The sequence below is a fragment of the Struthio camelus genome, chromosome 8, assembly GCF_040807025.1.
Source record: "Struthio camelus isolate bStrCam1 chromosome 8, bStrCam1.hap1, whole genome shotgun sequence".
Taxonomy (NCBI): domain Eukaryota; kingdom Metazoa; phylum Chordata; class Aves; order Struthioniformes; family Struthionidae; genus Struthio; species Struthio camelus.
The window spans coordinates 18,614,106-18,631,890 of NC_090949.1; the positions used below are offsets into that span (position 1 = coordinate 18,614,106).

Consider the following 17,785-nt stretch of genomic DNA (forward strand, 5'->3'; position numbering starts at 1 on the left):
TATCTGATGAAGATGGAGACAGAATACTTTTGAAGCGTGCAAAATGACAGGATCCTGCTAACACTTACAGCTGTTTGCAGCCTTGTAAATTCAGGTGCAGGGGCTGAAGATAAGGCTGTAAGGCTCTCTATTGCGCCTGCCAATGCGACAGGGAATGCACAGAAAAAAACCTAAGTGCTCCCAGCCTGACACGAGACAGTTTATAAATTCTGTGCTTCATTTCTCCACTGCTTATAAAATAATGATACTGTTATATTTTTTATCTTTGATAAGTTAAGTAAAAGGTGCAATCTAAATATCATTTTGTTGGCTAATCCTAATGCAATAGAAATTGCTTTACAGGTATTTTGATCTTTCCACATTCATGCCTTGTTATTTCAGCCTGAAGGCCCTGATTCTGTTCTAACACGGCATACATAGCTTCTCTGCATTCAGCTAAAAAATGATACAAAAATAGGAGCAAAATCAATCCTCTTTATATCCTGCATGTTTATTTTCTGTTTTGGCAGCCTTCCTGCCAGCACTGATAGCCTCATCTATATAGTCCTGACTCCCTAAAATCTGAGGCTGCTAGGACAGGCCTTTTTTTTTTTGTATACATATATATTATTTTAGTACTATGTGCTCTTGTGATGAGTTAAAAACATTAGTTAAAATCAGTGTAAAATCAAAGCAACAGTACTTTTGCTTGCAACATCTTCAGGCAGCAAAAACATACTGGAAGCCAGATTGTGCCTCCGTCAGCTACTAGAACTCCTACAATGTATTAGTGAAGTAGTGAAAGATTGGTCTTATCAACACATAAGAGCTACCTTTTAACTAGATTAATGTAGTTAAAACAGTCCCATTTGAGGTTGTCTGAGCATGGATGTAGTTAACAGAGTCAGAGAGCTAAATTTAAAGACGGGTTTGGGAGAGGTGGTGGAACATGACCACGCGCGCAGCCTGCCAAGCTGTCCCCTCGTCCTGGCTTTGGCAGCCAGCAGGAAGCGTGAATTTTACAGTGCAGCTGAGCTGAGCTGAGGGCTAGCTGCCACCCAGAGGGGCAGTCCTGCTTCCTCGCTCCCCTTGGGCTCACTGACCCCACAGTGAACTGCTTCATAGCACTGGAGAGTATAAACTAATCCCACAACAGAGGGAAATAGTTTGCTGCTCGTTTTAGCCCCCTGAGCTTACTCCCCGTGGAGGCAGGGAAGCGCTGGGCCCCGGGAGGGGGTGGGATGCGAGCCGCAGCGAGGGGCTGCGAGTCCGGCTGCTCTTTGCAGCTGAAGCTGAGGGTACAGTTTCATGACCCAGCCAAACTTGTCTGACAGCTGCTGCCATCTAAGGTTGTGCTTACCCCTGCTAAGCGAGCTGCTGCTTTGTCTGCGGTTTTGCCTGTCTCCTGTGCCAGCAGCCAGGCACGTATGGCCGTGTGATTGGTCAGATGAGTGAACTGTTCCAACTAAAAAAGGTTATTTTTATGCACACACACACACACACACACACTCACACACACACACACACACACACACACACAAAATACATATATATCTATATAAAGATATATATATACACAAATAATACATATATATGTGTATATTTATACACAAATACTATATATGTGTGTGTGTGTGTGTATATATATACACATAATTGCAATTACTTCATTCTTAAAAAGTGTGTCTAGGGTTGCTACTGCTGTTATGGATCTGATAATATTTATAAATTGGGGAGAGAGTACAGGACCAAGGTAAAAGAAGAAGTGATAAAAATATTAATTTTAGAAAATGGAAATACAAGAGAAAAGGCTTATTTTTTTTCTCTGTTCCAGTTACCAGATGGAATATCTATGAAAAAGCTAACATTGGAGCACTGAATACACTACAAGGATTTCTCCGAAAGTAGTCAGCTGGGACCTTTCCCTTGGCATAAGCCTCCTGGCCTCTCATAACAAAAATATCTAGAGGTCCTATGCGGCGGCTGTCTGCACCCCTCGCTCTCACAGATAGTGTGTGCTGTCCAACAAGCCGACAAGGAGACATAAGCTGGCCTTCAGGTTCACCCAGTGGACAGCTATCTCCCTTTCAGCTGACCAGATGCCCAGTCCATTGGCAGTGGCAGGTGATGAGGTGACAACTGAAATGTTTCTGATTATAGGACATATAGGACAAGTCCACTGCTTCTTGAGTCAGGAAAGCAGAAGTTTGCTGAGCAGGACTGCCAAGCAGATGTGATGGCCCTCTGAATTCACTGATACCGATAGCAAAGGCCGCATTCAAAGGACTTGCCTATGTGAAAACATCCTAAAAAGCTGAGGCAAATTAAACCTATGAAGCCAACGCACGTAAAGCTGAGCTCACTAAATGCATGTGAGGATTATCTGATTCAGAAGTCAGTGTGCTGTAGTTTAAATTCTCCTTCAAATTACAATATTCTGTTGGCAGTTTGCCTTCCACAGGATCTTTACCAGCTGTCTCAAACTTCTCAGGTAGGAAAAATCTGAAAGCCTTACTTGCCAAGAATAGGAGGAAATTTGGGCAAGCGTTAACAAGACACTGTGCTAGCGTGCAGGTGGCTGCTGAAAGTAGAACTGATTTTCTTTTGCCCTGCCTGGCATGTAGCAAACCGACAGGCTGAGAGGTTGAATAGTGATGGCCTCAAAGGACTTTTTAATTTACTACAGGTTCTAGGATTTAAGCTGTCTATGACAGTGCTTTCATACTAGTAAAGACATAATGCTGTATCAGTTCACTGGTGTGATTTAATTATCAGCACATAGCCTGTGGTGAAAAAGGCTGTACACAAGTTCTTCTTTAAAAACACTTTTCAATCAGAACCTGCAAATTTAGTATGAATTAATCACTAGTTGAAAATATATTTCTCTTCTGCTTAGAACCTGCCTTGAATCTTATACATGACGGCTGGAAGAGGAATGTGAAAAAAGGGACTGAAAAGTTGTATAGTCTCCACTTTGTTCTGATTTTAAATTAAAACAAATAGTAACTATCAATTTCTTACACATTTAGAAACAAAAGGTTGGAGTTTGAATTGAAAAAAAAAAAAAAAACTATTCATAAACCTATACCTTCAGTTGTGCACATGAGTCCAGGCTAAAACAATATTGGGCAAAGGGTTTTTATGAGGATAGTTGCAGGATGAGAACAGGAAGCTCGCATAAAACATAGGTAAAATGAGATCATCTTGGATGTCAGCAATTTGTCTATTTTTTGGTGTATATAGAGACAGTCAGAGAACAAGATGCTTGAAAACTCTGAAAGTCTCGCATCAAAGCTGACCTAAACTAAAAAAAAAAAAAAGGTTTAGTACCTGAAGTGCATCACTAAACAAAATGAAGAGTAAATATCTGTAGTCGTCTGAAATGTGTTTAAAGAAATCACACTACCTGTGTCAAATACAATGACTGCATTGACCCAGCTATCAGGTAACCCTTATCAGAGGTGTAAGAGTCTGACAAAGACCCTCTGTGTCTTCAAAGAGCGGTTCAGTTCACCTCACCCACTAGTCATTTTTCTGCAGGGATACTCCCAAGTCCCAAGCCCAAGTTGCTTTCCTGGTTTGGAAATGTGGGTTTGTGGATTAAATCTCCTTTTGTGCAGCCACTCTGTAATACAAAAGATCCAGAAAAGGTTTGATTGCCTGTTAAGTCAAAATAAAATGCTTTATCTGCTGTAACTACTCTCAGGATGTGATAGTGTTGGCGTTCTCATGCTCCCTTTGGAAAGTGGGTTCTGGGGGCATGTACTCTGAGAACGGCGCTCTTCATCGTAGCAGCAGTGAATACATGCCGTTTATCACAAAAAATATATTTTCAGTGCTTTTCATCTGAGTTAATAAATACTTTGCTTAACTCAACTATTTATTTGTATGCACTTAGTCAAATTTGTAGTAGACTAAATTGTATATAAAAAGCAAAAAAGCCACATGAAGTACAGTTTACCTAGTAACAGCCTTGGTTTCTTTTAAATTAAGGTGTCTTTTAAATGAAAGACAAGGAATAAAAGAGCACAATCTCTGATGCAGATTAATTCTGAGCAATGTTAAAATAAATCTTTGTTCTTGCAGATACCAGGTAGTCAAACAGCAACAAGACTTTGGCTACAGCTCCACGATGCATTTTCTTTAGCAGACAGGCTGGTTTAAGACGTTCCCTCTATAACCTTCTTCTCAGGCACCTTCCCTGCACCCTTATGTGCAGGCAAAAACTGTTTATTCAGCTGTGCCGTGATTTTCATCACAGGAGCAAAGAATGGGTTGCAAATAATTTATAATTGCAAGGAATTGGATAATATTCATGGTTTAGCTTATGAAAGTGGCTCAAAACAGTCTTATGAGCACTTTGGGGAGGGGCTGTGACACAGAAATGGCAATGAGCAGGAGGGGCTGGGCACCGATAACTCCCGCATGGCTGGAAAGACATGTTGCAGAACTGGTCGGGGAGTGCTGGGGCGCTGCGCGGAGCCGGCCTCGCAGTGCCATGCAAAAGATGAGCCTAAGTCTAACCTGAGCAGATATTTTTGCAGTGTATCAATATGATGCAAGCAATCTATGACTGCAGTGGTACTTATCTTCTCAAAGTGTGATGCAGTATATAGATGAAAGCAATAGTCCATATTATATAAACTGTATATTATATAAGCTTCATCATTTACTTAAGATGTTTTAAACTGTTGCTGCTCCAAATTGCCTTTGTCATTCAAAAAAAAACTTTATAAATGCTGTAACCTGGTAGCTAATGTGTTGTTCTTCATGTATTATTTTATATAGGTGGATCAAAGATATCTGCTGTTCAAAAATGTATACTACTATGGAGAGAAAAATTCCAGCAATATTTTGTAGACTTCTGAGTTTATTTTGCTTGGGGACTTTAAATGATGTAAGAAAACGTGTGCAAACGCAGTTTCACAGTTTACTTAAAACAGCATTTTTGCTTTAAACAAACTGCATTCTAAGTATACTTTATTTTAACAATTATGTTTACAGTGGGCAATGCTGCTAAGTACTGTAGTGGTTTAGATGTTCAGAAATTTTAAATAATTCTATTAATACTTTGTGCCTACTGGAATATTTTCTGTCAAAAATCCCCCAGTACTTTATAGAAAGTAGGCTACAGGAATTAATTAATACACAATCAATAGACTGCCTACTGGAGGGAGCAAATAAGGCATCTATTCTGTGCCAGAAATATGCTTGACTGTCTGTCTGTTTGCTTTTTTTGTTTAAAGGAAGGTTGTATCTAGAAGAAAGAACAGTGAATACCCAAGCAGATCAACTGTACATACGGTGAGTTAATGCTTGGAATTTAAGAAAGACATTGCTTCTTCCTGTAGAGTGGGAGACAGGCTTTAAGAAAGTTCCTGTAATACAAATAACCTCTGAATTACCAGTTTTAGTCAGATATTACAAAAAAAAAAAAAAAGAAGAGGATTTAGACCTAATAAATGTAGAATCCTTATAATTAGAGATATTCTAAAAGGAAATATTTTCTTCCTAAAAATATGTATTACTTGTTACTACCTATGCAGGATGCTGTCAGAATCCTCTAATAATTCAGTTCAAAACTCCTGCATTTCAAGTACGTACACCTTGAATGTAGCAGAATAATGAGGAAGGCTGAATGCTATATTTGAATCATTTCTGCCGATATCATGAAGACTGCTAAGGGGTTCTGGTGCACTGTATTCATTCTTGCACATACAGCCGGATTCTCAGCTTCATTACAACCTGTGAACCGAAGCAGACTTACTTCAGGTAAAATGTAAGGCCTGATGGAACAATTAGCTCCTTTTAAATTCCTCGCTGAACTGATGTGGCTCTCCACTGGGCTGGAGTATATGTTTTAGGGAGACATCAGTTTTAGAGCAGACTTTGAAGAGCTTTTCTTCTGCTAATTATCCCATTTTGAGCAGTTCCTGTTTCCGTTACTTCGTCCAGCTGCCAGACTATTCCCGTATTTGCGAGTGTGACTGTCTTTCGAGTTGCATAGAGAATCAAACTGGGGAACTGATGTGGCTTTTTTCTTTTTCTAGGTTATTTTTACTTTGGATCAGTTCCCTAAAAGAGATCACTGCTCAGCTGTACAAACAGTTACATGCAGAACAGCGAGAACAGCATGGGAGTGAAGCGCGATAGCGGACAAGAGAGAAAAGGAAGGGCTTACCGTAGTAGCGCTGTTATCTGTAGCTGCTGTCTTCTACCTATTTTTCTCCTCTGTTCCATAGTTGGCAGAAGGGACTGCTTGTCTGTGCCTCACCAGCTGAGGCTGGTTCACAGTCTAGCATTTTAGTGTGAACTGACTTTCCCAGGCAATTAGAGCAAATATGCTAGACTGTGAAATGAAGCAGTTTGGTTGTGGAAATGTCCTCCGGCAGAGGGGATGGCAGGACAGCTGGGGGTAGCAATGCATTAAACCACTGCAGCTGTTTTCTTCATTGCCCTTAAGTCAGAGCTCTTTATTAAGTATAACACATGTTGAAGAATTTACTATGCTGCCAGGTAATTTGTTCCAATATTAACTTTCTTAGGAGTTCAAAATAAACCTCTTGTTTCTGATTTGAATTTTGCTGACATCTCCTTGTCACTGACCTTTTTATGTCAGTGCCTACTAGCTTCGACACTTAACTTTGAACTTCAGTAGGATTTTTGAAAGAATGTGGGCTAGAATTCAGGTGTTTTCTCCAGGCTACTTTATAAAGTACAGAAGACGATGGAAGTGCTAACTGAGGGTAAGAAGTTTTGGAGTGGAGCATTAAGCAAATACCAGCTACAGTATTTGTCTTTATGGGGAAGTTCGTAAATAGGAATTAAGACTCTAACATTGGGATGTTAAAGATTTGAAAAATATTATTTTTTTAGTGGGTAACTGTCATAAGCATAAGATGAACAGAATATGCAAAATATTTTACTTCAAGTAGCATGGACAGAAGTTTATAGTGGATTACAACTTCATTGTGCTGCTAACTCAAAGAAGAAAACAGCTTGGGTAATCAGTCAAAATGCCTATGTTGAAAGATAGGCACATTTTTTATATCATTAGGCAAAAAGCATTTGTCCGAAGATGATAAAATGATTTCCTAAACAAAAATAGATTAATGCTAGCAAGCGTACTCTGACCGTGCATTTTAACATCTAATCTCAATTGATCTTGAGTAAAAATCTTGAACCTAATAAATGGAGCAATTAATAGAGGAAATAAATAGACTTGAATAGACATGTACCTACAAAGGAAACTTATTTGTATTGGTTGATTGAATCTGAACTATTGTCTTTGTAGACTTGGACACAATGAGAGCACAAATGTGGACTGCTTAAGATTTGCTTACAATTGACCATTAATGAGGTAATGATTACTTTCAAACCTTTTCTTTTGAACAGAATATTGTTGGCATTCCCTGTGTCCTCTAATATATAAAACTTTCTATTCTGACTCATAACTTAATTATCTATTTACTATCAACACATTATGTTTTTGAGTACATTCTAAATTTTGAAGCGCATACCAGAAAAGCTAGTAGACATTGTGTCTCTCAAATCAAGGACTGGAGGGCTTGTACCCCAAATTAATCAGCCTCTCTGAATGTTTACTAATATTTGGATCAAATCTCAGACAAGAGCTACTAATGATTCGTATACGTTAATATCATTTATCTGACAGTATTAAAATATGATTGTTGATGTAAATATGTTTAAATAAAAGTTTCAGTGGTTACAAAGAGCCGCTTTGCTGTGGCATGAATTCAAGCTATTGATGAAAGGGGTTGGACTGTCCCTAAGCTAACTCAGACCGAACAGAATTAAGATTAATTTTCAGCTGATTCAGATCATTGATCCAATTCTTTATACAGCAACAGAACCAGTTGTGCCAACCCAAGGAAGAAGACAGGGACCAACAGCAAGAGCAAGGAAAGAAGCTGAGACCATCTGTTTCTGCAACAGCATGGTTTTATGTGAGATTAAAGTGACCATAGAACCACAGCCCTAGAAATGAAGCCTGCTGGCTAGAAGAGGCGGTTTCCTCAAATAAATTAATGATTTGTTTTTAACAAGTTAAGCCACAAGGGAACCCTTACCAGGTTTTGTCTGCTTTTGGACAAGAGAGACGCTCCACCTATTCATGCACTAGGCATTAGCATTTATAAGAATTTGGATGTGATAGGAAACAATCTTTTAAGATAAAATTAAAATTAACCCACTGATTAAAGCAGAGTTTGCAGAAATTTGCAGGAGGGGGAGGAAATAGGTTTAGGTCTAAAGGTTGCATTTGTCCCCTTCATTCTCTTTCATAAAGACAAACCTAAGGAAGTAGGGTTGGTATTCCCAGGCACATCTCTGAGGAAGCATCTCGACAGCTAGGCGATGTTGGAGAGAGAGAAACCTCTAAATTTATGTAGACTTTATTTTAGGAAATTAGGGTGGCTTTATTTTAAATTGTTGTCATGTTATATATCATGCAAATACATTTAGTAAAGGTAATTACAAGCCAGAGTAACTGGCAAATACCAAGGCAATCCATTTCTACTGGCACTGTAATCTTTAAAACTGTGGTACTGCCAAGGATTGAGTATCCAAAGAATAAGAGCACTAACCCAGGGGGCTGTGCTAGGCAGGCTGGGAGCTGGTAAAGCTGCTGTAGAAAGACAAGTCTTGTGATTATTAACATTAGAAGTCTTGTGATTATTAGCGTTAGCCAGAGGCTCCAGGCATAGAACACAATGGTGAAGAGAGTGTGTGAACCCAGAGAATTTCCCAGGAAGTCGCTTACAATAGCATTCCATTTAAATCACTTTGTGGGTGCAGTTGCTCCAAATAACTATGTAACAGTCAATTCCAGCACCATTGCTGAGTTAATGTTTAGCTTTTGTTTAAGTAAACCTGTATTACTTGTTCAAATAACATAGACTTTCATTAAAAAAAGGATAAAATTATTTATTTATTATATTTATAATGTGCACATTACACTGGGTATCTTGAAGAATTGAGACTGCTCTGGGGTTTTCCATTCTGTTTGTTAGTCTCATATTTTCATCCAGTATATGTCTAGAATTCCTGGACATCTCAGCACATGTAACAACTCTCGAGTTCTTCTGAGTTTTATTTATTATGTAATAAGCACTTAGTTGTCATAGAACTGAAGGTGAAAGTGAGAAGGTGCTGTAAAACCACACTTACCTTTAACATGATGATCAACAACCACTGCTTCTGTAAAACCAGCTGCTGATTTCTCTGTTTAAAAAAAACCCGTATCACTGAAATGACAGCACTCAATGTTGATACAACTGGTGGGAAACTTAATTATTAACAGGTAGTAATAAATCAGCATAACTTTTATTGCTTTGCCATCAACATACACCAATGTTTTGGCACTAGCATACAAAAATGGATAACACAAACTGCAGGATGGAAAGGCATGCGTGAGTGGTGAGGCTGTACAGTAAATGATGTATCAGTATGATTTATGTTCCTCCTCTGCTGTGTTTCTTTCTGCCTCTGCCCCTGGTCTTTAGAAAGTCCTTCAGGTTTTGCACGCCCACTGAAGGCCGCGTCAGCACATGTTCCCCCTCCTCTGCTGCTATTCTGGCTTACTTGGCCGAGCTTTACCTGGGAGTTACATCTCCCAAGGCTTAATCTGAGACTCTGCGTTTAACAGCTAGCTGAAAAAGGCTGAAATGGCCTTACTTCTTAGCATTTAGCTAAGGCTGCATGCAAAGTGTACATAAAGAATAACTAAGTACTTCAGTGCTGGAACAAAGCACCTGCTCTCACAGACGATTAAAATCTCATGCCCTAAGTGAAAAACATATCCCCTAATGAACATATGCCAGGGACTGTTTGGATGGAGACGTAACAGGAATGAAACATTTAGATCCTTGCCTGCCATATGGGAGACCCACGTTTCATGATTGCTCCCTGCCTGTCATTCCAAGGGCTGGCAGAGAGCACTCGATAAAGTAATTACTTGAGATTATTCAGCAAAATGTTTAAATGTTTGCTCTGCAGTCCCTTCTTGTGCCTCCTTTCCGTTGCATGGCCGTAATGTAGCTAGACTTGTGCAAACCACTGAACTGTAGAGGGAGGTGATGCAGAAAGCACAGCCATCTGGGCCTGCCTGAATAGGAAGAGAAGAAAACACCCTTACTGCAAGAGTCGCTGGCTGTTATTAAGGCCAGGATGGCTTTTACAGGAGTGCCAAATCTTGCTAATTAATTTTCAGGTTTCTACTTCAGAGTGAGTCTGGCAGTGATTATATTATTCCAAAAGTTGTCGCAGACTGTTCTTGAATCTTAAAGTGCAAGGCTCTCTAAATTCTGTAGAGTTGTAATGCTTTGTGACCTCCTAACATTTGGTTTCCAGATACACGTCTTTCTTCGAGAGTAATCCCTACCAGAAAACCATAACTTACTCTTACACTAGCATTTTTGTGACCTTTCTTTTCATCTGAGCAGCCATTTTTGGTAAGCGTACAGAACAACAAAAGCCGTAACGTGTTTCATTCAGCTCCTTGTTGTTTCTGTCCACACACAGGGGCCAAATCAGTTTGCCCAAAGTTTCACAGCCAAAGAGCATCAAAGCAGGAGACTCCTAGCTTCTGACTCTGACTCTACTAAACACATTGTATTAAAATAATCACAGTCACATCATAAACACATGAAGACAGAACAAAATTGAATGTTAATCTTTATGTTAAAAAGGACAATTTTACTAGAAATTAGCAATGTTCCCACTAGTATCAATTGGACTGGGACTTCTCAGGAGTGTGTGAAGCGTTCAGAGATCCGGTGGTGAAGGAGTGATGGATAACTCCTTCCTGTTTTACGGGATGGATGTCCCTCATCTGTGTAGATGCTACATCAGTCCTTGTCTGCTTTTCTGTCTGTGCTGGATTACTGAAGAGGAATAGTGCTTTGGACCACAGAAGGACACGGTAGATGCAAATGTTCACAGTGAGACCCAAGGCGTTTGCTGAGCCCACGGTGAGCTAACTCACTGCTGGTTACCCAGCAGCCTGCCCCAATTTGGCTGCGGTTACCGGTGATATCACAGACTGTTGCTATGACAAATGTGATCGTGAAAGTGCCATGTTTTTTTCTTCCGGCAGTAAACCTGCTATCGTTACTGCTGTTGAACATCGCGTTAGTATTGCAGAAGTGCTGGAATGAGAACAAAACACACATCTGCTTTCCAGAGCGCGCGGCGCTTCTGACACGGGGATCAGCGTGACTCTCGCCGAGGGGGTCGGCAGCCGTCAGGAGAGGCCCAGGGCTGCAGCCGGGCGGTCCCGGGCCACCGCCAGCCCCGGGGCGCGTGGGCGAGGGCAGCCGGGGGCCACCGCCAGCCCCGGGGCGCACGGGCGAGGGCGTCCTACTCCCCTCAGCGACGGCAAGGTGAGCGTGGCTGCCGCCCACACGAAGGATCCCTCTTTCTTTACACCCTTTAGACGGTGGCGGGCCCACACCTGGTTTTAATAACTTGTCACGTAAATGACAGGGGACTGTTTGCAATCAGTGAGACACATTATTTATTAACAGGGTTCTTCATAACGCTCCCCAGGCAGGGCCCTGGGGCCGGAGCGCTTCCCGGCAGCCGAGACGGCCGAGGGGAGCTCGGGGGCGGCGCTCGGCTCCCCCCGGCCCGGCCCGGCCCGGCCCGGCCCTGTCAGCCGCCGCCGCCTCGGCGGGCAGCGCCTCCTGCGGCGGGAGGGGGCGGGGCGCAGGCGGCGGGGGGCGGGGCGAGGGCCCCACCGGGCCCCGCCCCTCTCCCTCCGAGCCGCTGCGATCCTCCCCTTTAAGCGGAGGGTGGCGGTGTAGGCGGGTTTCTGCGTCGGCGGAGGGAGGCGGCCGGCCGGCACCCGCCCTTTAAGGTCGGAGCGCGGCGAGCCCCCGCCGCTGACAGCCGCTGTCGCTCGGCGGCGGCCGGCCCGTGCCTGAGGGGGCGCCGCCTCCCTCCCCCCATCCCGGCCGGCGGCGCGGCTCCAGCGGCAGGCCCGCCCGGCAGGCGGGCGGCCAGGGGAGCGCTGCCCGCCGCCGCCGCGCTCCGCCCGGCCCGCCGCCCGCTGCGGGGATGTGCGATTGCCATGGCGAGGCGGCTCTTCGCGGGCGCCTGGCTCAGGAAGCCCCACTACTCCCAGGTAGGCCGGCGGCGGCGGCGGGCAGGCCGAGGGCGGCCGCTGCCAGCCCGCTCCCCCGCCAAGTTGCCTCGCGAGCGGCGCCCCCCGGCCGCGGCTGGGCTGCCCCCCGCCGGTGCCCGGGCCGCGGCGGCAGCAGGTGCCGGGGGCCGCGCTGCCGCCGGCCGGCGCGGGTCAGGCCTCCGCCGCGGGCGGGCGGGCCGCGGCTGCCGGCGGGACCTGTTACACGGCTCCGGCCCGCCCGCCGCCGGCTCCGCTTCCCCTTCCCCCGGCAGGGGAGGGAGCAGAGCTCGCCCGAGCGGAGAGACCCGGTTCTTCCGAGCTGCTGTCCCCGAAAGAATTGGTTTGGAAAGCACTTGCTCTCTTCCTGTCCGGTAGTGGGTCGCTCCTCGCGTCCGTGAGTGCGTTCGCGTTCACGCCTTTGTGTTAGGGATGCGCGTTTCTGTTACCGAAGCTATCTGTAAGGACGTTTTGCTTGCGAGTGCCCTTCTGGCGAAAGGCTGTCGTGTGGCAGGAAGTTCGGCTACGAAATGTTAAGTCAGTTATGACCTTGTGGTATGTGGAGTGTTCTGCGGGGTTTCTGTTTATCTATTGCCTTGTACTTCAATTCAGTTGTGATCAAAACACGCGTTTGTTATTTAGGCGATAAGTATATTTACCTCTTTGAATATATGCTGCTAATCGATACACGCTTACAGTATCATCTGTTGCTGTCTTATTAAATGCTTTGTAAACATTAGATTAAAAAATGTAAACTTCATCCCAGCGCATCTTGCAGTTTTTAATATTTTAATTCCTCCTGCTTTGGAGCTCTGCTAAACTCATTCTCTTCGGGGAGTGGCTGAAGCAGGGTGTGACCTCTGAGGAGAAGTGTGCAGATGCAGGTGTAATTTTAACCTGTTTAGTATTTATTTTGTGGTACACATCTGCAAAGCTGGGTCAATATCACTTGATTTTTAGACCAGACAATGTTGTTCTTGAGCTTACCTGCTTAGACACTTGTTGAGGAGAAATTTTCTGATACAAATAAAAATGAATTCACAAATAAGCAATTTAAATGCTACATTCTAAACTACATTTGTTTGCTTCCTTTGCCTTGATAAATCTCTCTCTGATCACAACATAGTGATGTCTGACTGTATTTTGCTCCATTCTTATTTTCAACCTGACTTTAAGGCCTTTTAAGCAAATATGTTGTTTTAAAATCTGCTGAGAAGCAGGAGGAAATCAGGATAACTTATTAGGAACAAATGTTGTTATTATTATTTTTTTTAGGAACTCCTTTGGCTTTTCTATTATAAAAATTATTTCTGACTAGTGTTCCTTAAACTGGACAACTGCATTTCGGCATTCTATAGATTTGTTTTGAGAAGGGCTAATAACAGCCTTGCAAACACCAATTTATCTTTCCATGTCAAATAGTGGATGCATGTTGCTATTTGATGCACCCATAGAATGGCAGGAAGCTATTGATATATTGGCTTTACTTGTCGTTACATGTTACTGTTGGTATACAACAGATATATTCATGGTTTAACTCTGCTGATAACTCGCAGAGTGCTCTCTTGAGACTTTTGTCTCCAAAGCATCCAGTGCTTTCTAAATGCCAGACTTTAACTTACTGAAATGTAGCTATGAGCAAGTTGGAGGTTTTAAGACTTGTGTAGTATTGCTATGTAATATTTGAAGTAGCACAGTGGGGAAGACTATTGTATCGCTGAGTAACTTTACAAATTTTAGTGGCTTGTGTGCCAGACCCAGTTAAAAAAAAAAATGCTGTGAAGCGAACTTAAGTTCGTTGTGACATAGACCTTAATGCCTCTTCTATCTGTCTTGTTGTAATAGGAGCAAGAGGCTATGAGTTGATTAGCAACTGATAGGCTAAGCCAAATGTTCTGTTACTAATTAATTAGTATTTTAACATTCTCTAGCTTGCATACAGAACGCAAGATCCACTGCTAATCAGTTGATGGCCTTTCTGGCTAAGGCCAGTGTGATGTCAAGTATCCTCAGATCATGCAAAAGGATTGGTACAGACTTGTAGACATCTTTCCTCAACCCAAACAGAGTGGTTAGGGATCCACGGAAACAATGATAAAATTCTGTCACAAAACAGACAGTGACTCTGAAATACAAAACTTTCACATTACTTGCACTGCAAATAAAATCAACAATAAAAACCCTCAAACCCAACAAGGTCCTAAATGCCACTGATAAAATCTAGTAATATGTGTTGGATCTACATTTGGATGATTAACGTTAATAGTTGTGACTGATGTATGTTGTGCAAGGAGGGGAGAGCATCCCAGTTTTGGGAGATATTGGCCTGGAGATGTTTTCCAGAAGCAGTTGGTTATTTGTGCATCTGATTAGCTGTAGTTAGTAATTGTATTGTGAAGCTGAGGACAAACTAGCAGGATTGTGCATGGTAATAAAGAAGACCTTCTCCCCCTTTCCTCCCTTCCCCAATGCTTGGTAGTTCTGGCCCCTGGAGACTTTCGGCCAAGTTCAGTCTCTTTAGGGAAGTCCCATGCGCTTCAGTAATGTATGAGATGCTGTCTTTGAAACACTAAGAACAAACAAGCTGTAAAGCCCTAGATAATGGGAATTTACTGTATAATCTCTTTCCTATAAGCTTTTAATCCTCTATTTTTTTTTGTTTTATCTTCTTAAAGGGAAACATCCAATTTTCCATTTTTATCCTATTTTATTTTGAAAGATATCTCTGACTCTGTTCACTGAGTTTGATTGCTCAGGATAGAAACATTCAAGACTTAATAGCATAATCTTAAGTGTGCACTGTCTGCACTAGAAATATGAATGTATCTGGGATGTGGCATGCAAGACAGTATGAGTCAATATGCTCAGAGTTCATACCAGCCTTCCTGAAATGTATCCTGTGATCTATAAATCAACTTGAAAGAGAACAAAACAGGATTTCTAACATGATCAGCCTAGAAACTTCATCCGCGCTTTCCCATTGCTAATATGTAAAACAGAGTGAGCAACTCATAGATTTGGAGGGGATGAGTAGAATGTGATTATGTGGAATACATTGCAGAATTAAACTGTAGTATTAAACAAAGAAACACTTTCATACTCTTTAACTGTAAAAAGATTTTTAAATGAAAAGTTTGCTCCTCAAAAAGCTGGCAAGCAGTTATGTTGCATTTTGATCTGCTACTTCCCACATTCTTTGGAGTGTATCCAGGCTTGCATTTTGCCAGAAGTGGTTTTCCAGTTCTGTTCCAGGGAATGAATGTCTAATTATTATTAAATGCACATGAAGAATGCATGAGCAATGGGGAGGTGTTGAGTCTGTAATATCCTTTAAAGCATCGCAAGGGCTTTCCTTCATCCTTGTTTTCCCTGGCTTATATTCAAGAGTCTTGATGGAAGAGTGGAGCAGAAGAGAGATGTTGTATTTCCTAGTTCTGAACACTTTCTTCCTTTTTTGATCATTTCAGAGCTCTTGGTCCCTCTGTCACTCCAAGTGTTATGCATAATTTTCTGGAAGTTTGTCATGATTCTGGATGAGCTTTGTCAGTTTGTATTGTTCCCTAGTCTCTGTCTGGGCCTTCTTGCTCAGAAATGTGTTCAAATGATCTGTATAGCGTGTGTGCAGTAACTCTGGTGTGTTTGGGATGTATTACTTACCACATGTGACCAAACCAGACTTGGTAAATCTGTGTCCCTGGTGTATTGGTGCAGCGCACACACAGCAGTTCTGGCACTTCCTAATGTAGTAGACTAAGTGCATCTATGCTTGCAGCCTGATTCTGGGGAGGAAGCTGAAATTTGGTAGAGGGAGTGTATGGGAAGAAACCAAATAACAATCAAGCCTTTTGCTGCATGTGATAAGTAAGTCCTTATTTAAAAAAAAAAGTAATCCCCTTTGAATCAAAGAGTGGAACCCTGTGGTCTTCCGTGAGCAGATGTGTGCTCTTGTCCATGCTCTGAACTGGCAGGACACAAGTCTCTTGCAAGTCGAAAGATGTGTGACTGCACTGGCACAGAGCTGAGCCCCAAATAAATCCAGCTTCTCCAGAACTTCCTGCCAGATGTATAATGCAGTCAAATGCCATTTGGGCAGGATTTTCTGTCCCAAGCACATTGTCGTCCTCTCTGAGAAGGAGGACAGATTTGGTTAGAAGCAGAGATAGAGTATCCTTCCCTGTATTATGAATATGGTGAACAGCAGTCCTGAGGTTTTCAGACCACTAGTAGTCCCAGAGGTTGTAGTAAATGGTGTATGCATTTAATACAAACTTGTATTAAACAGCACTTTGGTTTAAAGATTGGTGTTATAAAGGTGCTTGGGACGAATCAGCAAGAAACTGAGGAGTGAAGGAGGTTTGTTGTCCCAGAAAGCTTTGGTTCTCAAGTAGTTTTTACAAATGAAAGCAGCTTTGCCCAAAACTAATATATTTGTTTGGGTTCATCTTTCTCAGATTTTACCAGTAGTCTTGTGTGCTGTGCTAATACTCTTTCTGTTATACAATATTAGGGTTATTAAAAATGGCTAACAAAATTAGCTGTCTCTAAATAATATCTCTGTATCTTAACTTTCAAACAGGTGCAAGATAATCATTAGTGCTTGCTTGTTAGTGTTGCTGATTTGTAGGAGCTACCTTCTTTGTGTGGGGAAAATATTGAAGAAAGTGAATTTATTAGGATTTTTAGTAATCCTATTAATAGAAGACAAATTCTGTGGAGAAGAGCCTTGTGACAGGCTTTAGGAAGGCAATTTTCAGAATTGTCTGTAGAAATGAGGGTAGGATAACATCATTTTTAGTTCTCCTTGTAGGTGTTCTGCAGTGTTCTAGTAAGGACTGGGTAATTAAATAGTTATGAAAGACTCGCTTCTAAAAACTAAAGTCAATTTGGGAAAAGCAAGAACCAATTTTTTTCTTTCCTTTTTGAACTCTGCCCCAAGCATCCTGCTCTCTGTAGGCTTATTCTGCTGTTGTAGTCAGTCTGGAAAATAATCCTTCATGTAGTTTCATTTAATATCTGTAAATATGTTTTTCTTTCTAAAGTTTTGTGAGCTCCTGTGTCACACAGATGTTGCCTGAATTACTGAAAACTACCTCCTACTAAAATTGATATCCTTTCTTGTTCATGGGTGAAATTTCACGTAATAAAAGAAGTTCTGATGTTACTTTGAAACTCTCTCAGACTGCATGGTGGAGGTAGTGGTTCCAATTTGGGGTCCTGCAAGACAGTGAACCTTGGAAGAAGTGTTGGTGTTTGGTGCCAAATAAAAAAAAATTATGAAGTTGAACATACCCAGAAACCCTGCACTAATGGAATTTGTATCATGGGTTGTTTTCCTGCATGGTGCTGAGAATCAAGATGTGGAATGTGCTTCAAATCATAGTCGTTTCTAGCAAATCGTACCTCCTTTCTGGAGAAGCAAAACTAAAAACTGCTTTTAAGAGGAAGCACTTGAAGGTACCAGAAGGCCTGATGATTACCAGAAAGAAAGGAGGTGTCTTGCTGTAGCTTCTGCCTTGGTTTAATTATTTTGTTTTGGAGCAATATCCTTTTTATAGCAGAGGGCTTCACCCTCTCACCTCACCTTTTTTCCTGGCTCATGCATGTGCGAGTGACTCTGGGACAAGCTGGGACACAGATCTGCACCGTCTCTGCTGCCAGGCTCGG

At 42.2% G+C, this 17,785-nt stretch overlaps 1 protein-coding gene across 1 annotated transcript in view; it reads left to right on the forward strand.

The window, feature by feature from the left end:
* The first annotated feature begins 11,998 nt into the window (after nt 1-11,998).
* EVI5 (ecotropic viral integration site 5) overlaps nt 11,999-17,785 on the forward strand; it is a 118,907-nt gene continuing 113,120 nt past the window's right edge. Inside the window, exon 1 of the mRNA XM_068952487.1 lies at nt 11,999-12,124. Coding sequence (XP_068808588.1) covers nt 12,071-12,124 — 54 coding nt within the window. The 5' untranslated portion in view covers nt 11,999-12,070. The remainder of the gene's footprint in view (nt 12,125-17,785) is intronic.